Here is a 25,493-nt window from a genome sequence, read left to right as displayed (position 1 = left end):
CGATTTCATACTTTTTAAACACTCTGGTAGTTAACCCGTTAACTGCTTAAGTGCTTAATCGTGAAGCGTTCCATACTTTTAAAAAATAATTCAGAGCGTTTCCAAAGTATTTGGATATTGAATATAGTATCTAGGAATATATTTATTTATTTCAATACGGAAAAAATCACATTAAAAAACATCAGTGGTACTCATCAATGATTGATAAAACAAGAAACCAGGTAATTTCCTCCTCCTTCCATGGTTCTTGTTCAGAAAGAAATAAAAACGTCTCGCAACATTTAAAGATAACGTTTATTTTAATTTCAACAGTAATGAAAATAATTTTAAAAAAACAAGGGACCAGCTTGCTTGTCTGCAGCAAGTCAAATAACTTATCTGATATTTGTATGTGAAATTAAATAAATTCAAGACAAAATCACAAATACCACTAAAGTCAATAGCTTTTATAAAGGAAAAAACAAAACAAAAAAACTAAAGGATCTAGGACTACACTATATATTCCCAATTCTTTAATTTGACAGGATTACCACCCATGTGGAATATGCAACAGAAAGACATGTTGTTTTAATTAAGACGTCACTTTGCATCAAATGTCTCACCAAGGTACCAAGAAAAATCTAGCACTCGTTAGCGCAGAAGATTTCTCGGTAATGTACCAGAAACCCAAGTACAGGATGAGACATAAGTATTAAAATACATAAATACTGTGTCATATCCTCGATACCAACATGTCTTTCAAACTCTGGCATATCAATTTTAAGTATTCTACTAGCATTTTTGTCACACAGAAAGTAGACATATCAAGTTTGAGTAATCTACTAGCAATCTTAGGAAAAGAGAAAAGTAAACATAGTGCAGATGACAATAATGCCACAATACAAATATGGAAAATTATAAACAAATTATCGTAATCTAAACATTTCAAAAAATTTGGCACTTCAATTTACAATGTGTACATGTGTTCAATATTTGATACAATAGCATTTGTAACATCTTTAACATAAAAAAGTCATTTTTTAATCAGAAAGTGGGAAAGTATTGACCTGTCACTGATATTCTGTTGAAGCCTCCTTCAATTTCAGCTGTCCATAATCTTTGGCTATTCACTAATTTTCTGTAGAAACTTGTCCATCAATATTCAGTTATTTTGCTGAAGCCTCCGTCAATAGTCAGATGTCTGTAGCTGGTAAACTTTGGCTCCTTTCTTCAATAGATATCCTTGATTGTTTAGTGAGCTTATAAAACCTTCGAAATCCATAATGTTGAGGCCAATATCCTAAGGAAAAATAATATGCAAAAGTAGGATTCCGACACCACCTTTTACATAGGTTATATACAGTGCAACTTCTGAAAACCGAACCTTCTAAAAACCGAACACCTCTGAATACCGAACGAATTGTCATTGTACGGAATTGGTCCTTCTTTATTATAGTATTAAAAAACTTCCAAATACCGATCCCTCTGAATTCCGAACACCGGACTGATTTTGTGTCCGGTTCCTGTTAAAATATACCAAAAATTACTTCTGAAAACCGGCCTTACCTGGGCGATTATGACACGAGGTCAGGCCAGTCAACCGTGAAACAACAACTGTGACGGGTATTGTGTGAAGCCTTATTGTCTCGGGACCTACGTAGGTGATTTGTACAGGTATCCAATATATACCCCAAGGGGGCATTATGACGGAAGGCCTAGTGTATAATCAACACGACAATTATGAAACAATGCCACACTTCATTGAAGCGCGTCGGTTCGTTTATCTTCTCAATGCAAGTAGAGCTAGAAGCCTGAGTTTCGCATTTAATTTAAATGAGGCCCAAAAGGGGTTGTTTTCGTAAAGAAGCCCGTGATGTTTTTTTTAAACAAAGCGATGTCGGAAATACGACCAGAATCATCTGATCAATTGTAATTGATATTGAAACAAAACATCTTCACACCCTTTAATATTATTTGATGTGTAAAATAATCTGTATCGGACTATTGGCCCCATCCACATGACGATTCACCGGATGTAACAAAATGTAGGCCGATCGTAAAGTGTAGTTGTACATGTGAAAATACTGTTTAAAACTATTGTTATAGTCATTTGCCTTTCTTATATATTCTGCAATATATACATTGATTAACTTTCATAATATGCATATTATTCAGACAATCCAAATTGTCTAAGTATGTACGTGGCGTTTTGTAATCGGGTGCATTCTAATAAAACATCGTCCAACCAATTATATCCGGAATTTGACCGGTCATTTTTCGATCAACTTCTCCAAACCGAACCCTCTATAAACCGAACAAATAGTCATGTCCCATGCATGTTCGGTTTATAGAGGTTCCACTGTATATGGCTTTTTCCTGATGACAAACTCTATTTCTGTAAGCCCAGACTATTATCATAAACTTATACTTCCTCAGTGGGTCAACAAAACAAGATATCCCGGGATCTTGGTGCACACAATTGAATAATCTACATTGGTTCTTAAAACAGATATTTTCTCTACCTTCCATTCTTTCCCTTTTTCCTTTTAATCATTTGAAATACATATGAAATGTTAGATTCTGTGAGTAAGAAATATCGATAACAATCCTTAACTGTCAAAATCCAAGATGGCCACCTGTTAGCCATTTTATTTTCCCAATTCAGACCCAAAACTGAATGTGAACAACTAAGGACCAAGAGGAACCTACATATTAAGTTGGAGAAATATCTTTAAAGTATTTTTTACGAAATAGTGATGATGGTGAACTAAAAAGTCATAAAAACTGAGTAATCCGAGAATGTTTACATATTCCTCAAAAGTCTAAACAAAACTAAGGTTACAAACGTCCACAAAACTTTACTTCTCCAGTATCGTCTTTAGAGGATTTGTTAATGTTACCCAATAGAGAATAAAATATACCTTAATATTCCAAACATCTTGGGTAAATACAAGTGTTTTCAAACAGTTGCAACTCTGTGGCCACATAAATTAGAAGGGAAGCCAGTCAAGCTTATCATAGTCTGTACTATACTGATTTAAGTCACCTAGGAATTTATTTCATGTAAATATATTTTAAAGTATACTCTGCCATATGAATACCTTTGAAATTTGTCTTAGTTGTGGTATTGTAAAAATCGAGTTGTAGGTCTGTTCAGCAATTTTCTGCAAAGCTGCCACAAACTTCTTTGGCTGAAAACAGGATTTTTAATCAATTATGATATAGGTTACTGTATTTAAAGCTGTATTTATAGCATATTCATGATTAAAAGGTTAGGAACCCTTCAAGAAAGTATGTGGATGCTTTTTCCTGCTTACTGTCAAATATATATTGCTCTGGTTCATGTTATGAGCAGTCCTTTTACTGAAACAACATTGAGTCTAAAAGCAACATCAAGGAAATAGATTCAAATTCAATCTCAATGGAAAAGAGGGGGAAATAGGATTTAGGACCAAATACAGATTTATATGGAGATCCTTGAAAAAGTTAAACAATATATATGTATTCAGGAGTGACCAGACCTTTAAAGTATAAAATAATGCATGATGCAAAACACCTGATGCTGGAAATTGGATGCTATTCCATGACATAACCCCATTCACAAATCTTAACTTTTGCCCTTTAAAGTACAGTCTGATATATACCTGTGAACGTCCACTCATACCCGAACCATGCTGTGACCGGCGGAAATCCAGCCCCCCATACTGGTCAGAGTAAGTGTCCACCATACTATATTTCATAATCTCTATCACATCATTGGCATCCTCCTTTGTCGCCTCCTCACGCAGTTCCAGACGTGCCCGGGCCTCCGTCAGGCGTATCAGTGACTCGAGTTGTCGGGTGGTAATGGGTGTGCTGTCTTGAGTTTGGTGCTGTTTACGAAGCTCCAGGTAAAATTCCTGTAGTGTAAGCAATAGTTAACAGTAATATAACATAGGCCGAGTTACTTTATATTACATTTACACATTTATGTACAACAGAGAGCATGAGTTCTTTTGTGACATATCCAGATAAATGATACTACACCACCAGGTAGCCTAAAGACGGAAAACATGTGAACAAACTATTTTATCTACTTTTGTCACTTTTTAGGAAGCTTCTTCACATAATCTCACCTGTAGAACAGTTGCAGCTTCTTTCCCTATCTTTGGGTGGACATACTTTCTGGCATACCCCACATACTACAAACACAAGGACACGATTGTCATACATGAGTGGCCATACATAATTTATAGTTAAGAGTGCAAAATTGTCACATTTTTTTTACTGAACATGTGAAGACAATATTCTAATGAACTGAATTTTGTCAATTGGTGACCGAATTATATTTCATATTGCCTAAGTAAATCTCTGATGTCAACCTTCCAATGTACTGTAACTCCAGTATAGAGTTGTGTTCTCAGTATTCCATGCATTACCCTATATAAAGACATTACTAATAATTACTATATCAGTTAATTTAAACATACAGTACCAACAAGCTTACTCACAATAAAGGTCTATCATTAATACATTGCAATTGACATAGTTCTTTAATGTGTCATTTTGTTTAACAGATAGAATATTTGTGATGCCATGCTAATTTTCAAAATTATCATTCATCACGAAAATTACTGGCTATACACAACACTTCAGTACAGACTGGAAATGAATTCACATGAAGATATCAATGTTATAAATTCAGAAAGATGATTTTGAAAATTTGACATCAGTAGAGATTGTTTTTGTAAATGAAAACATGTCTTCCCTTCTCCCTAACCTGGCATTTTTCTTACACTCAATTAACTTTTGACATTAAAGTCTGGACAAGAAATTAATTTGCAATTATTTGACCTGACCTTGAGGTCAAGATAATGGGTTACAGCACATCTATTGTACAGGTAGAATATCTCAAGATAACAAAGTGGATTTAACATTGGTATGGTTGAAATTATACAGCTACTAATTGCAGGTATAAATGTATTACATTGTAGACCTACCTTTCTGAGGAGTTGGGCTGGAATAGGGTCAAAGGCCTCTCCTCGGGGAACCTTTAGTCTGTCACTCAGAGGTTTGTCTGTCTCCATCAGCAGAATAGAGTCATCTGCCTTTTAAAAAAAGTTAGGAGATAACTAACATATTTACTGATAATTTGATTTCATTACATTCCCACAGCAATCCATCGTTTTAAACTCCACCATGCCAGTAAAATTACTTTCTTTTAACCTCAAACTTATACCACATCAGAAGTGGAAGATCTTTGGTGGCCATTGCTCCATATAAAACTTCTGGTGTTAAATTATCTTAACCATATTTCAATATATCACTCACACATTACCAAATGAAAACATGTGCTAAACAACATCCAGTGGAAATGTTAAACTTTGCCAATACAAAGAAAATAAACAAAATTTCTTATTACAGTTTTGCACACATTGGGTTATTCAGAAACCATTTCTTTAAATATACCATCATTTAAATTCATAAAAGTAATATTCACCCCGGATCTTCTTGCTGTAACTCTTGTCATAGATCTGAAAATATGTAATGTTAGAATATTGTCAATATTGCATCATCTAAACAGACATCGCAAAATATTTAATTTGCTTAAAGAGGAAAATATTATATCTCCTTGACTTCAATAACACAGCCATCATAAAGACCTACAATAATTACTATATGGCTTTCAGTAAGACTAATCAAAAAGACAAAACATTACATGTGATATCAACAGCAGAAATTTGTACGTCTAGTCAAATCATTATTATCTTCATTTCTTCAAGTTTTCTAGTGTGTAAACTTTAAGCCTCTAAATTTGTGAGTTCAAACTTTGATTACTGAATAATGAAATCACAACATAAAGAAGGATTGGTATTTTACCTATTTTTACCCGCATGAAGGGCCATGACATGTTCAGATAACATGCTGTCCATTTCCTGTAAAATATTAAAAACAATCCTGCAGTCACTTCTCAGCTTACAGCATCACAGGGTTTCATACAAACAAATTTAATGAACTGTAATGGGGATTTATAGCTACTCATAACTAACACATTATTAATTACATTTTCAATCAACAATGCAACATTCACATGTCGACAATTTCAAAGAATTAATAGATCATATCATCTCCTTAAAAAGGCACCAACTTCTACAATCATATACAGATTCCAATATCGTGTGACATTACTATTGCTGTTTGACATCAGACTAGAAATTTGCTCTGCCAACTTACCTCGTCAGGTTTGTCAAGGAGGATAAAAACAAGATCGAATCTGGACAACAGGGCACTTCCCATCCTTATAAACATAAAATCAAAAGTAGCTGTGTTAAGTCAAACAAGAAGGCCACATGATTTTGTAACACTACAGCCTCCTATAGTACTGGTCTAAATTTGTAAAAGCTTTCCAAACACTCATTGTACTTAAATGTTTTATACATGTATAGTGACTTCTTTTTACACTGAAATTTTTTTCATCTTAGGATAAATATATAAGAATATATATTTTTGATGGTTGAAATACATGTATACTCTTTTATGGAGATAAGAAATTGATTTCAATTAGAGTATTAATGCCAACTCATAGAAACATCTAATCACAAAACATAGACTCCAACAAGAAACTATCTTGGTAGTACAGAAAGATAACAGTAAAACCACTTTAAATCGTTTCAAAAATTCCATGAGCTAGATCTCAAAATTATAATAGAATACAAATCATTACATTTATTTCAACAGGAAATATATAAAAAGCAAATATATAAATGGCTGTAGATGTAAAAGGTTACATCAATCACAAAAAAAAAAAAACCAAGACTTTGCATCTAAAGTTATGAAGTTGGTTTTATAAATGCCAACTGTAATCCACAAAGAGCCAAACTGAATATAATTATCTGATATTGGGACTTGCTACTTACTTGAGATTTTCTGACACAGTTTTCGATTTATTGTAGTGACCTCCTACAGGGTTAGCAGCAGCTATGATTGACGTCCGTGCAGGCAAACTACAACAACAAATAAAAAGAAATGCTGGCATTGTCAAGATTTTGAATTTGGGTCTATAATCTTTATATATTAACTTTTATTGCAAGATCCTTTATAAAATCTTTCCAAATAAATTAAATATAAACATACATCATTATATGTCAGATATTTTAAAAATTCATGCAGTTATTGATTGGAAAGCAAATTAGTTAAACCTTAAATGAAATGGCAGATAAGAGATACGTACCTGCAGACAATTCCTGCTTTGGCTATACTGATACTCTGTTGCTCCTGTTGATATTAATTTATCACTGTGATTTAACTTTAGTAGGCAGTAAACGTTACAAGTAGATACAGATATTATTGAATATTTGATTTGGTTAAGACTATATCAAATCACGTTCTTTGCAAATTGATGGCCAGTATTATCTTTTTCTGTTTTAACTGCGAAGACATATAACACTGAGCTGTTATGTGAAGCCTACTAGTAATGATACAGAGGGAACTGAATGAGGATCGGCTAAATTCCTACACAGAAGGTCTGGTTGAGGAGAGGAGTTTGAACAGGTGGTCTGGTTGAGGAGAGGAATTCAAACGGCTGGTTGAGGAGAGGAATTCGAACAGGTGGTCTGGTTGAGGAGAGGAGTTTGAACAGGTGGTCTGGTTGAGGAGAGGAATTCGAACAGGTGGTCTGGTTCAGGAGAGGAATTCGAACAGGTGGTCTGGTTCAGGAGAGGAATTTAAACAAGTGGTCTGGTTCAGGATGTGCAGACATAGTGAAACAGGAGGTCTAACTTAAAAGCATCAGTTTCCTGTCCATAAATCTACTCAAGTGCAAAATTTGGCTATTGAAAATGACGGAGCAGAAGTTTAATTCTGAAAACTTTAACACAGTGAATGAAGGGACATAACTCCAAATATAGTGCCGACAAGACCCAATTTCAATGTGACACTCAATGCAAATATTGGCAGTTGTAAATGACCGTAGTATATAAGATATGCCCCTAAATAAGCAATTTACAGAGAGAGATTAATCGGTGGTGTATAAACCTATAGTACTCTCCAGTAGTACAGGTGTCAAAGAGACTATCACAAATTCAAAATGACCATAGAAATATCACAGGTATTACATCAATATGCTCCACTTTAAACTGACCATAGCTTCCAACAATGCCTGGTGTTGGTTTCCCATCTTGTCAAATTCATCAATACAGCAGCATCCTTGGTCAGCAAGTACAAGGGCACCTGCCTCCAGAGCAAAATCTCCAGACCCACCGTCCCTCGACAAAGTCACCTGTTAACAAGAAGAATTCCGAAACATGTACATGTATATTCATATGAAAAGTATATTTAGTCAAGTTAAATGAACAAAGAACAATTCAAATGAAAGCAGGGACTGAATTGAAGAAAATATTGTTGATTAACTTCTATAACTATGTAAGCAAAATCTTTAACTGGATCCTAAATGGTATGTTATTAATGGAGAGAGAACATCTGACAATGGTAAGACAATTGTGAGGACTTATAGCTGAAATATTGTCAAATGTTACTTAATGGTAAAGTAATGACTCAAACCTCGCCAATTTAAAAATTCTATCAATCTGAGCTCTAAATATGGGAGAAAAAATAGCATGAAAATAATCTATATTCATTGGAAAGGCTTATTCATTAACAGTAAATACCATTATTCATATGTGGAAGAAGCTATTGAAGAAAGTAGAATATACCTTACAAAACCTGGCTTCAACAGTTGCTCTTCCTTTCTATTTATTTGTTAACTATGTTTAAGAGAGCTTTGTGTCCACTAGAGAACCTCCTGGACGCTAGTAGATAAATTACAACACACATATAAAAACTTAGCAGGTCGTTGGTACTTCGGAGAATTTCTCCAACTTCAAAATTTTCCCATATGTTAATTTATGTGTCCGTTTTTTCTGTGAATTGAGATTACTATATGAGTAAATACTACTGTTTGTGTAAAACCATCATCATACCGTTAAACCTGAGGTAGTGGTCGTGTTTCCACACACATAAACACTTCTTGGAGCTATGTTGGAAGTTGACTGTAACATCTGAGAAAAAGCAAACATTAATATTTCAATGCTAGTATTTATAGTTTACTTCAGGCAGGCATAAGTATTGGTACATTTGTATAATGAAAGATTTTTTCTTTAATGTTTTTTTTTCCACAAAGTGTAACAAATAATTTTCTAATCTAGCAGAAGTATTCATTTTAAATGCTATAGATTATAAGGGATTCCTGACGAGTTAAACTAAACATTGAGTGTGATTTACTTGTAATTTTCTAATCTAGCAGAATAATTTTAACTGCTATAGATTATATAGTATAAGGGATTCCTGAGTAGTTAAACTAAACATCGAGTGTGATTTATTTGTATATAATACTGACCTGACTCTTGCCCAGACCTGGATCACCTACCACTAAGATGTGTGGGTCTCCACGAACGGGGATACGGTTCTAAACAAACAAATGTAAAGTTAATTAAACACAGGTAGTGCTTCAGACATATCTTTATTGTCATCAATGAAATGTTCTATATTAGCAGCAGGATAGAATCAATCGACCATGTTTATATAAATGTTTGAATGAAAACAAAATCAAAGACTACGCATCAAGATTCAAAATTTTCCTTAGATTAGTATGCCTTCCAAAAGTAATGTATCTGCATTGCGTTTTTTTGGGGGGTCTAATGAATGTTAAAATGGGAGCACTTTCACTTTGCCAGTCCCCTGATAAATGGTACTAAATGAATGCAAAAATTTCAGGGGTCAAAGGTCAGAAAAATGAAACTTGCATTTTACACCCTTTGACTTTTGACTCCTGAAATTTCTATGAGCCCAGAAAAAATCTGATGTTTTGAATAGCATACCATATCAGCCGACCTTAAAGTATCTTCCTGCAAAACATTAGCCTTATCACTGATTGGCCGCAGAAAGGCCATAATTGACACCCATCCTTTCCTTCTGTTGACAAGTAACCATGTGCAGCAAATGTACAGATATTATGTTTATATTTGAGTCGGTTTATATAAACACTTTTGTTTACAATTTCATTTTGATTAAGATATGTAAGTACAAAATGTATGTAGTTTGGAGCTGCCCACTTTTAAAAACACATGTACTACTAGAGGAAAATATCATGAATCTCTATCTGTGCTAAGACCAAAGTTGTTAAGATTCCTGCCATTGATAAACTCATTGCCACTGTTTGAAAAGAAACCTAGGCTTCCCTTCACAGAATATCATCAATTAAGAATTATCTTAGTAACTTATTAAGTGGATGACTTGTTTCAATGGGTAAGGTGTTTGTTTTTTAGGGCTGCCACCCCAAAAAACCTGCTTTAAAATGTCTTCTCTATCACATCTGCTCTTTAGTGAGGATCAAAAGGGCAGATAGTCTGCTTACTCTGCTTAATAACCAACCTTTGGGTCACGTCAGATAAACTGTCATATGCATTTGAGAAACGTCCAGGGAGTGAGAAAAAGTAAAATCTACCCTTAAAATGGGCTAAACATTGAGGACAAGACATTTGACGGTTATGGCCGATTTAATGTCATGTGTTAAATAGTTAAATACTTTATCATTTGTGTATTTCTGTGTTCCTCCAAAAAGGCCCAGGATAAGTCCAGCCTTCACCAACTGTAACAGTACAAGGAGATAAATAAGTATTAATAGTTCTTCCTTTTATATATATTCAACACTGTACAATAACGACAGGAAATTCAAATCTTTACCCATCGGACAGATATATAATGCATATGATACATTGTGTTGATTTATAGAGGATATCTGTGTCTTCAGTAATACCAAATTGGGTCCAGCCACATGAGGGAAATATATTTGGTATTACTGAAGATACTGTTAGATATTCTGTTTATTACATTTCATAACAAAATATACCGAGGCAGCTTAATCTCTCCCAGAATTCATTGCAGTCACCTGTCAATGGCTCACAAATGTACGCCAAATCGTGACGTTTTGTATTCTATCTTGCATTATGACATCATAAAACATGACAGAGAGCTATATGCAAATCTTAATTTTCCCCATTGTTGTCTTAAAGCAGTGCTCTGATTGGTTAAATCAGAAAAAGTGATATTTTTCACTAGAGAAAAATATCACTTTTATAGAATGAATAGTTTTCAATATTTCATTGTTAAAAGTGGAATAATTAAATATATACCACGGTAACACAAATGATGGAGATTATTTAATGACTTGTGTCCTGACTGGGTCTAAAACTCATGACATACAGCACTTAATTACCCAGTCAGAAATAGTTACATATTGCACCCAATAGTAGCTAATGTTAATAAACTAGTTAGCTTTGTTTGAAAATATGACAGGTGAGGGAATCCAGCATCAGATAAATTAGTTATCAAACTTTCCTTATCTATACATATCTATTATGTACAGCACTTGTTACTTACCTCGTGTCCATATATAGAAGGGCACACAGATCTGAAACAAACAAAGAGGAGGATTAATATATAATACACCATTTAATTAAATAAAAAGAAATTCGATCAGAAAAGAATTGAATTTTACTTGTAATTGTGTTAAAAATTCAGTGTTTTTATAGTGACTAAGTGAATAAGAAATGATTTTTTGCCTTTCTCCAAAAAGACCTATGCGACTTTGCCAAGACCATTTGTGGCATTTTGAAATAGACACTGTTTATAAAACATATATCATAATCTCAAAAGCAGGTATCTAAAAAAAAATAAACCTATTAAACTCAAACCGAAAAAACCTGTCAGCCTTCTGAATTCTGCACCCCCTACCCACTTTCAAGACATTAACTTCAAAACATATATGAAATATGCAAAAATAAAAAAGTAATTAAATAATACATGACCTACCCAACGAGGAGCCTGAATGTGTTAGGTTCACTCTGTATCTCCTCGATGGCATACAGTTCTTTGATGGAGAAGTCAATGGCCAGGCCAGCTGTGTCACCCGACTTGTTACCCTTGGTGTTGTGGACAGAGTTGGCCTGTAGGTACAACAGGAACATACACTTGTCTTTGTTACGCCCGCGACCTGTAACAGTTACAAACTCTCAGTTAATCTGATACAAATAAGAGGCCCAGAGGGCCTGCAGGTACAACAGGAACATACACTTGTCTTTGTTACGCCCACGGCCTGTAACAGTTACAAACTCTCATTTAATCTGATACAAATAAGAGGCCCAGATGGCCTGCAGGTACAACAGGAACATACACTTGTCTTTGTTACGCCTGCGACCTGTAACAGTTACGAACTCTCAGTTAATCTGATACAAATAAGAGGCCCAGATGGCCTGCAGGTACAACAGGAACATACACTTGTCTTTGTTACGCCTGCGACCTGTAACAGTTACAAACTCTCAGTCAATCAGATACAAATAAGAGGCCCAGATGGCCTGTAGGTACAACAGGAACATGCACTTGTCTTTGTTACGCCCACGACCTGTAACAGTTACAAACTCTCAGTCAATCTGATACAAATAAGAGGCCCAGATGGCCTGTAGGTACAACAGGAACATGCACTTGTCTTTGTTATGCCCGCGACCTGTAATGGTTACACATTCTCAGTTAATCTGAGACAAATAAGAGGCCCAGATGGCCTGTAGGTACAACACTTGTCTTTGTAATGCATGTGATCTGTAGCGTTTAATACAAACTTAGTTTATCCGATATAAAAAAAAGTAAACCGCCTATATTGGGAAATTGGTTTTAATATAAAATAATTTCAGTATATCGGGAATGTGGTGCATTAACGGCCCCAAAAAGCCCTGTATTCATAAAAAGTTTAAATCACAACCCCTTTTCATCGATATTCAATAAATCACTAACAGGATATTATTGTCTGGATGGAACAAGGACATTGCCCATTGATACAAGATATGCCTGTCCTAAAGGTACTACTATAACAGGTCTTTTTGGACCTCTCTTATGTTGGTATAAATCCAAATATACAGATTTGTATACATGCATGTAGTACTAGAAAAAAGAAAATACTTCTAGAATTTTTTTTTACACGAAAAGAATTATTTATGAATATATTGTTTTCAAATAAATAGTTTGGTTTTAAATATATTTTATGATCAAAACTTAATATACAGTGTAATTTGAAAATCACTCAAGAATTATTTACTAATTACTTACCCTCATCCACGCTGTTCACCTTGACTACTCCAGACACTGTCACTATGTCACCAGGAACAGCACTGTCCACTAATCAGAAGAAAATCATATTAAGTAAAATAACCACATTAACATTGTACATGATTTATTTAGCTTTATCCACCAGTCCCCACATGTACATATCACCATTTGCCAGCAAAATGTGTACCCAAACGATATCATTTTGCCAACCATATGACATCAGTGATACGTTTATAATCCACCTGTATTAGTATATAGCGTATGACTGATGCCCAACAATTATATAATCCTCCTCCATATTATATTCAAACATGGCGGCCAAAATTTTCCCTTTGACATTTGGTCTTATCCAGGATAAGCCCACTCCCTAATTTTGCCCGTTTTCAGTACACTAGCCCCCCGGTGTTATTCCCAGTAAATACAGTACAAAGTATACAGCATCTGCATTTGGATTTGAAAAAAAAAAAATCTTGTGTAGGTGTATAGTGGGTTTTTTTTTTCCAGGTGTATTGTATGTGTTTGTCCAATTTACAGAAATCTCATTTGTTACACCACCAAAATCGGCAAGGGACAAAAGATGACAGTATTACAGGGAAGTCTTGAGGTACAGAAGATGACAGTATTACAGGGAAGTATTGTGGTACAAAAGATGGCGGTATTACAGGGAAGTATTGTGGTACAAATGATGGCAGTATTACAGGGAAGTATTGTGGTACAAAAGATGGCGGTATTACAGGGAAGTATTGTGGTACAAGAGATGGCGGTATTACAGGGAAGTATTGTGGTACAAGAGATGGCGGTATTACAGGGAAGTATTGTGGTACAAATGATGGCAGTATTACAGGGAAGTATTGTGGTACAAAGGATGGCAGTATTACAGGGAAGTATTGTGGTACAAGAGATGGCGGTATTACAGGGAAGTATTGTGTGTAATATCAAGTAATCAATTTGCCAGATCTTTAGTGGTTTTTACCTAGATCTTGTGTCAATTCACAGTCGATAGTCCTTGGTATACGTCCAGTCTCCTTCTGTCCATCTCCCATGATTTCTTGCACTCTTAAAAAGATAGCAAATACAGTAGACATTCACACATTAGTGATAACATCAAAATGACTCTTTTTACCAAACTTTAAATGCCAATTCCCCAAATACAAACATAACAATAACACAATTGCAATTCAATGCTTTAATAGTGATATACGTAGTATGACATGGTCTGTGTAATGTTAATGTACCGGATAGTCTGCCAGTCTACGGTCTGTGTAATGTTATTGTACCCGATAGTCTGCCAGTCTACCGTCTGTGTAATGTTATCATACCCGACAGTCTGCCAGTCTACTGCCTGTGTAATGTTATTGTACCCGACAGTCTGCCAGTCTACGGTCTGTGTAATGTTATTGTACCCGATAGTCTGCCAGTCAATGGTCTGTGTAATGTTATTGTACCTGATAGTCTGCCAGTCAATGGTCTGTGTAATGTTACTGTACCTGATAGTCTGCCAGTCAATGGTCTGTGTAATGTTATCGTACCTGACAGTCTGCCAGTCTACGGTCTGTGTAATGTTATCGTACCCGATAGTCTGCCAGTCAATGGTCTGTGTAATGTTATTGTACCTGATAGTCTACCAGTCAATGGTCTGTGTAATGTTATTGTACCTGATAGTCTGCCAGTCAATGGTCTGTGTAATGTTATTGTACCCGATAGTCTGCCAGTCAATGGTCTGTGTAATGTTATTGTACCCGATAGTCTACCAGTCAATGGTCTGTGTAATGTTATTGTACCTGATAGTCTGCCAGTCAATGGTCTGTGTAATGTTATTGTACCCGATAGTCTACCAGTCAATGGTCTGTGTAATGTTATTGTACCCAATAGTCTGCCAGTCTATGGTCTGTGTAATGTTACTGTACCCGACAGTCTGCCAGTCAATGGTCTGTGTAATGTTACTGTACCTGATAGTCTACCAGTCAATGGTCTGTGTAATGTTACTGTACCTGATAGTCTGCCAGTCAATGGTCTGTGTAATGTTACTGTACCTGATAGTCTGCCAGTCTACCGTCTGTGTAATGTTACTGTACCTGATAGTCTGCCAGTCAATGGTCTGTGTAATGTTACTGTACCTGATAGTCTACCAGTCTACCGTCTGTGTAATGTTACTGTACCTGATAGTCTGCCAGTCTACCGTCTGTGTAATGTTACTGTACCTGATAGTCTGCCAGTCTACCGTCTGTGTAATGTTACTGTACCTGATAGTCTGCCAGTCTATGGTCTGTGTAATGTTACTGTACCTGATAGTCTACCAGTCAATGGTCTGTGTAATGTTATTGTACCCGATAGTCTGCCAGTCTATGGTCTGTGTAATGTTACTGTACCCGACAGTCTGCCAGTCAATGGTCTGTGTAATGTTACTGTACCTGATAGTCTACCAGTCAATGGTCTGTGTAATGTTACTGTACCTGATAGTCTGCCAGTCTACCGTCTGTGTAATGTTACTGTACCTGATAGTCTGCCAGTCAATGGTCTGTGTAATGTTACTGTACCTGATAGTCTGCCAGTCTACGGTCTGTGTAATGTTACTGTACCTGATAGTCTGCCAGTCTACGGTCTGTGTAATGTTACTGTACCTGATAGTCTGCCAGTCAATGGTCTGTGTAATGTTACTGTACCTGATAGTCTGCCAGTCTACCGTCTGTGTAATGTTACTGTACCTGATAGTCTACCAGTCAATGGTCTGTGTAATGTTACTGTACCTGATAGTCTGCCAGTCTACCGTCTGTGTAATGTTACTGTACCTGATAGTCTGCCAGTCTACCGTCTGTGTAATGTTACTGTACCTGATAGTCTGCCAGTCAATGGTCTGTGTAATGTTACTGTACCTGATAGTCTACCAGTCAATGGTCTGTGTAATGTTACTGTACCTGATAGTCTGCCAGTCAATGGTCTGTGTAATGTTACTGTACCTGATAGTCTGCCAGTCTACCGTCTGTGTAATGTTACTGTACCTGATAGTCTGCCAGTCTACCGTCTGTGTAATGTTACTGTACCTGATAGTCTGCCAGTCAATGGTCTGTGTAATGTTACTGTACCTGATAGTCTGCCAGTCAATGGTCTGTGTAATGTTATTGTACCTGATAGTCTACCAGTCAATGGTCTGTGTAATGTTATTGTACCTGATAGTCTACCAGTCAATGGTCTGTGTAATGTTACTGTACCTGATAGTCTGCCAATCTATAGTCTGTGTAAGATCTGAACTCCTCCTTGGTACAAACGTTTTACTTCTACACTCATGGGCAGGACACTGTTAATCACATAAACAGTTTAATATTAAATATTGCATCTTCACATAAAGACCAAGGTTTTTTCATCAATTTTTTAAGGGGTCTTTTTGTCTGATTTTTGCTTTTTTGTGGTTATTTTATTTTGAGAGAAGAACTTACCAATTATGAATCAAATATCAGGATAAAAGTGCCACTTTTGGTAATTACGTACATTGTACATATCTTGGTTTATTTTGTTTAACGTCCTATTAACAGCCAGGGTCATTTAAGGATGTGCCAGGTTTTGGAGGGGGAGGAAAGCCAGAGAAAAACCACCTGCCTACAGTCAGTACCAGGCAACTGACCCATGTGGGTTTTAGAATTCGCGGCCCAGAGGGGGAGGGGGACTTTAACCACTCGGCCACTGAGGCCCATGTTGAACCATATTAATTAAGAACGTGCACCAAAATGTTGCCAGAATTGTGACATAGACTGACTACCCATACTACAACACACACAACAGTGACTTGTTTACTTTATCATCATTTAACAATCCATGAGAAAACTGTCAAATATGGAAAAGCATTCTATGGAAGTAGTCGGAGAGTAAACAGTTACAGCTGTACAAGTACCTATTCAATAATAGAAACTTCCTTGAGCATTTAGACTACAGACTGTCAGCCTTGACAAATAAATGAAATCTTTTTCAAGGAATTAACATGATAATTGCCTTGGGATCACAATTGCGGATAAATCAAATCTTTTTCAAGGAATTAACATGATGGTTGCCTTGGACCACAATTGCGTTGAAAAAATAGACAAAGTTTAATTCATGGACATACAATTACATATTTTAATTGCAGGGGAAATATGAGTCTGACATGGGAGAGAAACACTCACCCTCGTTGGTAGAATATATTTTCCGTCTGGTAATGATACACTCTGAAAAAACCAAGAGATAATAGTTAAGTAACATAAAACACAAACTAAGTTGAATGAGATGTTACAGTCGTTATAACAGTATTTAACAAACAAGAGATCCCAGAGAGATATTGGCGCACACCATTAAATGATCTTTATCAGTCATATGAAAGACTGATCTTTTCTCTACTTTTTCCTTTCACTTCTTTCCCCTTTTCCTTTTAATCACTTGATAACATGAATAACCTACATAATTTATGAAATCCAAGAAAATTTTCTGAAGAACTTTTTGAAACGTATCAATAACAAATTTCAACTGTCAAATTTCAAGATGACTGCCCTCAGCCATTTCGTTTTCCAAATCTGACAAAAAATTGCATAGGCACAATAAAGGACCAAGTAAAAACCACCTGTGAAATTTGAGAAATATCCCTGAAGTACTTTTCAGGAAGAATAAAAAGGATGTTTACTGACGGCTAATGCATCATGGACGTAGGGCGCTTTGAATAGCCCGCCATCTAATGATGATGGGCTAAAAATCGAAATTTGTTAAAATAGAATATCTTGGGAGAATTATGAGCAAGCATTAGGTATTGGCCAAAACTGAATCACACCAGAGTCTTCGTCAGTTGCTGGGTTTGGACTGGTATTTTATGAATATCGAATAGAGTTCTGTTCAGATTAAATATATCCTCTGAATATAACTGTGATCCTTTTCAATTTTCTATGCTTCAAACAGCTATCAGAAATCCTGCATCAGGAGTAGAATATCTGTATATATACCTACATCTCCAACTTTTTAAATAGGATTTTAAAAAATTCAATACTCATGGAACAAACAAAAATAAACATTCTTTTTTATTGTAGATTTTCTCTATGCATACCTGTACAGTTCCACAGCTGTTACATTCAAATGCCAGGCGGGTACACAATGGTTTGATATTACCAACCCTTACAACTGTCCCCTTAATGGAAACAAATTTTCCTGTAATTCAAAATGTTGAAATAAAATTAAAACAGGTACAGAGGACCCGAAAAGGACAGAATATTTGTGAAATGTACATCCACCAACCTCTAAATTTGGGCTAAAAAGTGTTTAAAACATATGAGAAATTTGAGTTTTTTTTATAACATCTCTAAGTTAAATTAATAACAGAGGCAAAAAGAACCTTCACACAAAACTAGGAAATCAACTAAACCAAGGCCTATGTAAGGAATGATGGAACATTATTATCATAACTGGTTTATAGGCAATATCTACAGATTTTCATTGTCATCATTTGGCACTTTAAATAAAATCAAAATTTGCTTATTATGATTTTACTTGATTATGGACAATGTTCACTGAAGAACTTAGTGAGAATCAAAATTAATTTATTATATAATACTGGTTTATAAACAATATGTATTAGTAAGAATCAAAATCAATTCATTATACAATACTGGTTTAAACAATATTTAAACAAAACCTGTAATCCCACTGTCTAAACAATGTATGATGTTCTTGAACAGTACCATAATAATTGGCCTTGAGGTTTTTCAGTGGTATAGGTGATCCAAAGTTAGTAACCCTAGCCTGGATCATGGGGACACCGTAGCTAGTGTCGAGCTGGTCTGTACCATCCTCTGCTGCCTCCCTCCTCCTCAGGTTAGTTACTAACTGTAACAGATAAGATTATTATGAGTCACTTTCAAAGTTTTTTTGTATTATTGAAAAGGAAATATTGTTAAATACTTTGCTTTAATAAATTAATTCCACAAATGAAAAGTTTGACAGATTGAACGATGCTTAACATTGATAAAGTTTTTCTAAGTGAATTTACTTTGCAAGCATATGTATGTAATTCCTTATAATTCATTATAAAAAAATCTGTCACTATCTTTCTTTTCTCAGTGATTTTAAGTAGATAGAGGATTTTTTGTACAGGAGAAATTTTACCAAAACATGATTGTATCTAAAAGAGGTTAAGAATTTGGCCTCGTTTATATCAAGGACCAATAACACCTGTATTACAACCAGATATACCTGGTGTGCAGCAATTCCAAGACAGGACAGGATATTTTCTGGCATGTCCTTCAAATCAGTCGCTAATTCTGGTAGCTTCTGTTGGATTACTGAAGGTAAGTCAGAACTTATGTGTCATTTACAGCTCTCATATTACATATAATTCACATAAATATCTGATACACAAATAAAGAAAACCTCCCTTGAGATAATACATTCTCCTACACAAGACAAAGAAATTGTGTGTCATTTACTGCTCTCATACATTGTATTACATATAATTCACATAAATATCTGATACACAAATAAAGAAAACCTCCCTTGAGATAATATATTCTCCTACACAAGACAAAGAAACTGTGTGTGCTACACAGCTGCTCATTCTTTGATCTGTCTGGTACCTTGTCACAATCTATTGTCCTCGTGATACAATAGCCCACAAGGGAGGTTATTCAGTTGAATGGAGGAATTTGGGAATAATCACTTCAATTGTTTCTATATAATTTATGTATGTACAATAATCATTACCTGTATATTAAAGATTAATTTGCCAGTTTCTGGCTGATGTTCTCTTCTAATGAGATTTTGTTGCAGAATATCATACCTTGAGTTTGACAAATCAGTCTTCAACACATATACAGGTCACATTGTTTATTAGGCTTGCAGAGAAGAATTATATTCATGTTTTTGTATAGAAAACATTGTACTTTTCAATTCAGTAATTTATCTGATATTTTACAGAGTTTTAAGTTCTTGTTGATTTTAGTGTCCTCAAATATATATGTTAAAATAAAATACATACTTTCATCAGAGATGAGATCTTTATACTCCATAGTAAAACTTCCTTTCTCTTCAACATCATTCTGAAATTAAAAGGAAGGCAATTTAATTACTCAGAAACATTCATCCAGTTAAACATTTGCCAAATAAAATCCATTTTTACATGCACTTATAGGTTATTGTTATGTAGTGCCGATCATTTACTAGTATATAACAGTGAAGGTCTGTTGTATTGATCAGAATTTTTCTTTTTTAAGTTATATATATGTATTTTTTCTCTCTCTTTAATTTCAACAATACAAACTAACCATATTACACAATCTGTACTTAAATTTGTGATCATCAAATAATATCTGTTATCCTGACCACTTTCGTTCAGTCATTCAAAAGTTCCATTTTTCTTCCTTTTTTTTTTTTAAGATTGGCATATCATCCACACTAACTTTTCGAAATTTACATGTTGATAACCTGATTGTCAAGCTTACCAGTGTAAATTCTAGCTGTATAAATGATGACAAACCAATTTTGACCACTGACTGTCCTTTTTTCTGACCTATTTTGTGTGATAAAAGCCATTATCTTTTTTCTGTGTTTTTTGGAAGTTTTAATCTATGACTACAACAGGAATTTTTAATTTCTTTTTGAGCAAATAAGGCTAAAATTAATTGGAAATGGGGTCGTTTTACAAAATCAGTTATATTGACAGGAAAACAGTGATAAATCAAACGAAAATGTATTGTAACATAGTTAATGTCTTACCCATTTATAGGAGTGGGACCAACTGATCAAATATTTCTCAAACACCTGGATTCTGGTGACAGTCGGAGAATGCTCACAATAAACTGACAAAGAGAAAAAAGGCATGTACACCTTCATCAGGTTCTCAAGATAAAAGGGCTGTCAAAGGAACGGAGTCGTTTTTACCCATGTTTCAACAATTTAAAATCTAGCCTCTTTCCACTTTAATTGGTGCATGTGACTCACAATACACAAGTCAAAACTGGTTCACATTAAAAAGAAGGTGTGGTTCTGAAAGAACACTAATTTCATAGTTTCTGATCTATATCCTGGAGAAGAAATAAAAAAGACTTTAATACATTTCTGAATTAAGTACACATGAAGCACTGCAATTCTCTGGCAAGCTGCGCACGGTAACCTGGCTAGACCTTTCAGTACCAAACCCAGTAAAGCAGGGTACTGTAATATGATTCTATAAAACTCGCTGTTACGTTTATACCCATCAAATATATAGTAATGATAGATCTGAAGAAGATTGGCTAATTCTCTTGTTACACATTGACAATAGGGAGTGTTTCATTCTAGATCTATACTTAAATGATTATAAACCACACTCTGTAATAAATTACGTATACATTACCTACGGCCTGTAGATAGATATGGATCCTGTAATAGACAGACATTAAGTTTAACTACTGCAGACATGCTCTTGAATAAGTATACCTTCCTCTGGAAAGTACATCCTCCATCCTTTATACGGAGACTGGACTTCTATTCTTGTCTGTACCATAGGTGGACGGTGGGCACCTTGTGGAACATCCATGAGGCCAATTCCATTTTGACTGTCTTCAAATAGCAAACATTGTTTCATCAGTTTTTTTTATCAAAAGCTTTGATAGACTTATATGAGGATGGCCCTTTGTGGCACTACAGCACTTTACACCACATAATGTGTTTTCTTAACATATCCATTCAACAATAACTTAGATATTAACCAACCAAATCCTATACAGAGCCAAGAATTGTATCAGTAAATAAATAGAAAATTATTTCATTTCTTTGGCATCAAGTAAAGTATTAAAAGTCAAGTAGTACATGTACAAAACATGCATAGTACATGTGTAACCTCAAAGAAACTCATATCTTACTTGCACCTCTTCCTCCTCTGTTTCCATGGTGACTGAAGTATCTTCCACCCCGCCCTCTCCCTCTCCACCTGCCCCGCCAGTTTCCTCCTCCCCGCCAATTTCCTCTGCCTCCTCCACCCCTTCCCTGGCTCCCTCGACTGTAGTTGCCATTGTTACTGCCTTGACTTTGGTGGCTGTAGTTACTGCCTTGACTACTCATTGTAATGTAGCGGAAAACCAGGTTACAGTAACATTCTAAGGAGTCTGTTTTGAACTACTTCAGGAATCCTTCTGTCATCTTTATGCAACCCTACAGCCTGTATTCCACAATTTCAACAAATCCACATGAAATATATAAATCAAATGTTAACCTAAATTCAACATGTATGGCATTCATTGTAAAATATATCAACTTGCAATAGGGGGATGAAGGAAGAGGCAAATATGTGCAAAATCCAATTTCATAAAAAGTAAAAAGTTACTTTATAGTTACTTTATAATAAAGCATGAATTTTGCTTTAGCCTAGTGGTATTAATATTTGCTGTGACAGCGAGAAGCTTCTTATTGGAGGAAGATACAAATAGAGGGTATTTCATTACTTCCTATTACAAATTATGTGCCACTGATCATGACCAGCCCAAGAATGAGGCTTCCATGGAGCAAAAGGATCTGCCGGGTTACCAACTTATGTATAATACACAAACTTGCCTATTATATGCCAATGTTGAGGTATATCATTGTTACAGAAGCTACTAAAAATAGCCCAAGTCGCTTTAAACTTTTTAGAAAACATTAATAAAAAATATTACATCCAAATTATTTATTTAGTCATTATACATCACTAATTACGTAATTCATATATGCACACTGCAAATTACCAAAAATTGATGCAATATGTCCGACAGAAAAACATCCCAAAAGTTTCTAAGTAGACAACGCTTTCAGTAAACATCTTTTAGCAACATATTATTTACCTTGCCGTAAATTAATGGGCATTTTATTATTAATATAATGTATTGTAACAGAACTGGACTGGGATGAACGCCGACGACCAGGCATTTTCCCTCTCCTATTGCAATATTGTAAAATTGACTGTTTAAGCGATTTTGGCTATTTTTAGTAACAAATCCATACTCCAACTGTCGTATATACGCCACAGTTGGTGGTTTTCCCTAACCTGATAATATAAATCTGTGGTTAGTACATGTCAGGCTATGTATCTGCTATTATATTGGGTGTTCCTTTGATTTTAAATTCTGTTTAATTTAGTGTTATGATTTGAATGGCTGTGATATAAGAAGATACCAAAATATGCTTTTGTATATGAAAGAATGCATATTGATGAGTAATTGTATATATGTATGTAGTTTAATGTTGTACAACTTGTTGTGTCTGTGTTGTGTTTAGCTATGGCCGAGTTTCCTCTGACATCATGTCTGGCCCACAGGTCCTAGCCTCGTCTGTCAATACAGACGAGGCTAAGACCTGTGGTCTTGCCTATACCAGATATAAGCATGGTGTCAGGGCCAGATGAAACTCTGACTATGTTGTGTTCTAGGATCATGGAGCGATCGCGAGGATGGTTGTGCCAAAATCGGAATCTATGACGAACTAGATCTCCAATTAGTACCGTGAGTTGCTACATCTATTCCACAGGGGCTAACAATGATATAGGCCTATGTAGAATAAGAATATTAATAATAAAGGAAAATAATGAAGCACATGCATAATACGAACAAATATTATTCCTGGTTTCGTTATTCATGTCATTTTTTTTTCATTTACCTCCCCCTCCCCCCCCCCCCCCCCCCCCCCCCCCCCCGAGGTTTAGGTACTCTGTGAGCAGGTGAGAGATCCGAGTTGCTAAACAGTACACAGAAGGTTAAGGTTCTATCGACCGACTTCATACCAATTTTGACATGAAATGATAACTTACGATAATTAAAAAAACAGGTTCGGACTCTGTTTCAGTCTCGGCCCTGTCTGCATCTAAACATCGTCTATTTGTTTACATTTCCCGCTCAATCTCATTTCCGGTTCTTATTGTGCGGTGTCAACAGGAATAGTTACCCACATTGAAGTTCCGCCTCTTTATGCTGAGGACAGAACGGAAACCAGAGACGTATATTCAAGTCTCTGCGGGAACCCATTGTGATTCGTTATAGGCGATTGATAAATGCTTCGTTCCGACAGAGACGTATACATCTGATATACAAGTCTCTGGTTCCGAATTCAATATATGTAAAACAAATATTTTGTCATATACATCTTAAAACTTGTTTAGCCCTATTTTGACTGTCGCTTTTAGCATTGTTGACGAGTGTGCCCGTTTTATTCAGTTTGACTTCATTATTCGACATTTAAGCTAGAGTAGTTTTTACGTATTTAATGCTAAATTTATGATTAAATGTGCTGTTTACTTGTATTTATTTGTTTTGTTGTTTTTCCACTTCTGTTTATTCATTAACATGCATAGCAAGAATGAATTGCAGCTCTGATTCAGAATACGACACGGATTTCATATTTGTTATTTTTTTTATCGTCGATAAGATTAGATGGTAAGTGCGTTCCCTTTTGTGTTACTAACTTTTCATGCCGCCCATTTTTATTTTCTAGATTTTCGGCATCTGGTCCAGTTTCACCATTATACCTAGACTAACTTAAAACTGTCTATTTATACATGAAAAGTATTTTACGAGTTAACGCAAAATCTTAGTTAAGAAGCTTTCTTTCTTTTTTGAGATTAAACAATTTAAGGAATGCTGATGGAAACAGGGAGATGGATTTTCGAACTTTTGACCCGAAGCATCACTTGCCGGAGAATGACGAAGTAGCTTTTATGGCATGCGTGACAAGTTTTTGAAAATTTCACGGAAAAGATTACACGTGTTCAAAGTTTAAGAAAAGTACATTTTATAGATCTCCTTTCAACAACCTTAAAGATACAGATTGAGTTGCTCGTTCTTCTGGACTAATTCGTCAATTTTCAACTGCAGCATTTCAGGCAAAAACACTGACGGACTTGTAGATTATACCAAACGCAGACTCTGAAAGCCTTTGTAAAGGATATTCTGAAAGTAACATAAAATCATTAATTTGTCCGTCCTTATTTCATAAACGAACAACTCATGCAGGTCCAACTAGTCGCGTTAAACCAAAACGGATGTAGTTATTATATATAATAAACAACTTTTCCCAGTTCTTCAACGTCTAAAAGAGGGTTAAACCACCACGGGAATGTCTTTCCAGAAAATGGGCACCTTGTTTCGTTAAGGACAAAAAAAAGCAGACGGGTTTTTTCGAATGTTAATTCAAACTAGACTCCATTGGCCTCGGGTGATTCTCAGGGATCCATGTATTGGTCCTCTCTTCTAAATTATCTAGCAGACAATATAATTTACAATGTCTACCTTTTGCTGAATACGACAAATTGTATAGTAATACAGGGACCGAATCTGATATCCATGGACAAGCTCTCCGAGCGGAAGAACTTGTGTGTGTGTGTGTGTGTTTTTTTTAATATAAGATTCAATTCAGGATGTGCAGTTCTATGC

At 35.4% G+C, this 25,493-nt stretch overlaps 1 protein-coding gene across 1 annotated transcript; it reads right to left on the bottom strand.

The window, feature by feature from the left end:
* Positions 1-275: 275 nt before the first annotated feature.
* On the bottom strand, positions 276-23,987 carry LOC117336800 (DNA helicase MCM8-like). Its single transcript, XM_033897452.1, has 28 exons — positions 23,876-23,987; positions 21,960-22,255; positions 21,535-21,657; positions 20,833-20,915; positions 20,096-20,156; positions 19,315-19,403; positions 18,804-18,948; positions 18,173-18,273; positions 17,268-17,309; positions 16,323-16,408; positions 14,087-14,169; positions 13,114-13,182; positions 11,827-12,007; positions 11,395-11,425; positions 10,541-10,603; positions 9,353-9,421; positions 8,937-9,014; positions 8,099-8,236; positions 7,190-7,233; positions 6,876-6,962; positions 6,193-6,256; positions 5,839-5,894; positions 5,459-5,492; positions 4,959-5,066; positions 4,095-4,160; positions 3,624-3,878; positions 3,081-3,170; positions 276-1,279 (listed from the first exon to the last, which is right to left on the bottom strand). Exons 2-28 carry the CDS (start codon positions 22,156-22,158, stop codon positions 1,166-1,168), a joined length of 2,559 nt encoding a protein of 852 aa, XP_033753343.1. The 5' UTR covers positions 22,159-22,255; positions 23,876-23,987; the 3' UTR covers positions 276-1,165.
* Positions 23,988-25,493: the final 1,506 nt, after the last annotated feature.

Source organism: Pecten maximus, chromosome 10, assembly GCF_902652985.1.
Source record: "Pecten maximus chromosome 10, xPecMax1.1, whole genome shotgun sequence".
In the NCBI taxonomy this organism is placed as follows: domain Eukaryota; kingdom Metazoa; phylum Mollusca; class Bivalvia; order Pectinida; family Pectinidae; genus Pecten; species Pecten maximus.
The sequence above is the reverse complement of the archived record's forward strand: the minus strand, read 5'-3'. Positions and strand labels throughout refer to the sequence as shown.

Coding starts and splice junctions, on each gene's coding strand:
- LOC117336800 (XM_033897452.1), bottom strand. CDS start 22,158: ATGAGTAGTCAAGGCAGTAACTACAGCCACCAAAGTCAAGGCAGTAAC. Junction 16,409..17,267: donor AATATATTCTACCAACGAGG/GTGAGTGTTTCT, acceptor TGTGATTAACAG/TGTCCTGCCCATGAGTGTAG. Junction 9,422..10,540: donor AGAAATACACAAATGATAAA/GTATTTAACTAT, acceptor TTGTTTGTTTAG/AACCGTATCCCCGTTCGTGG.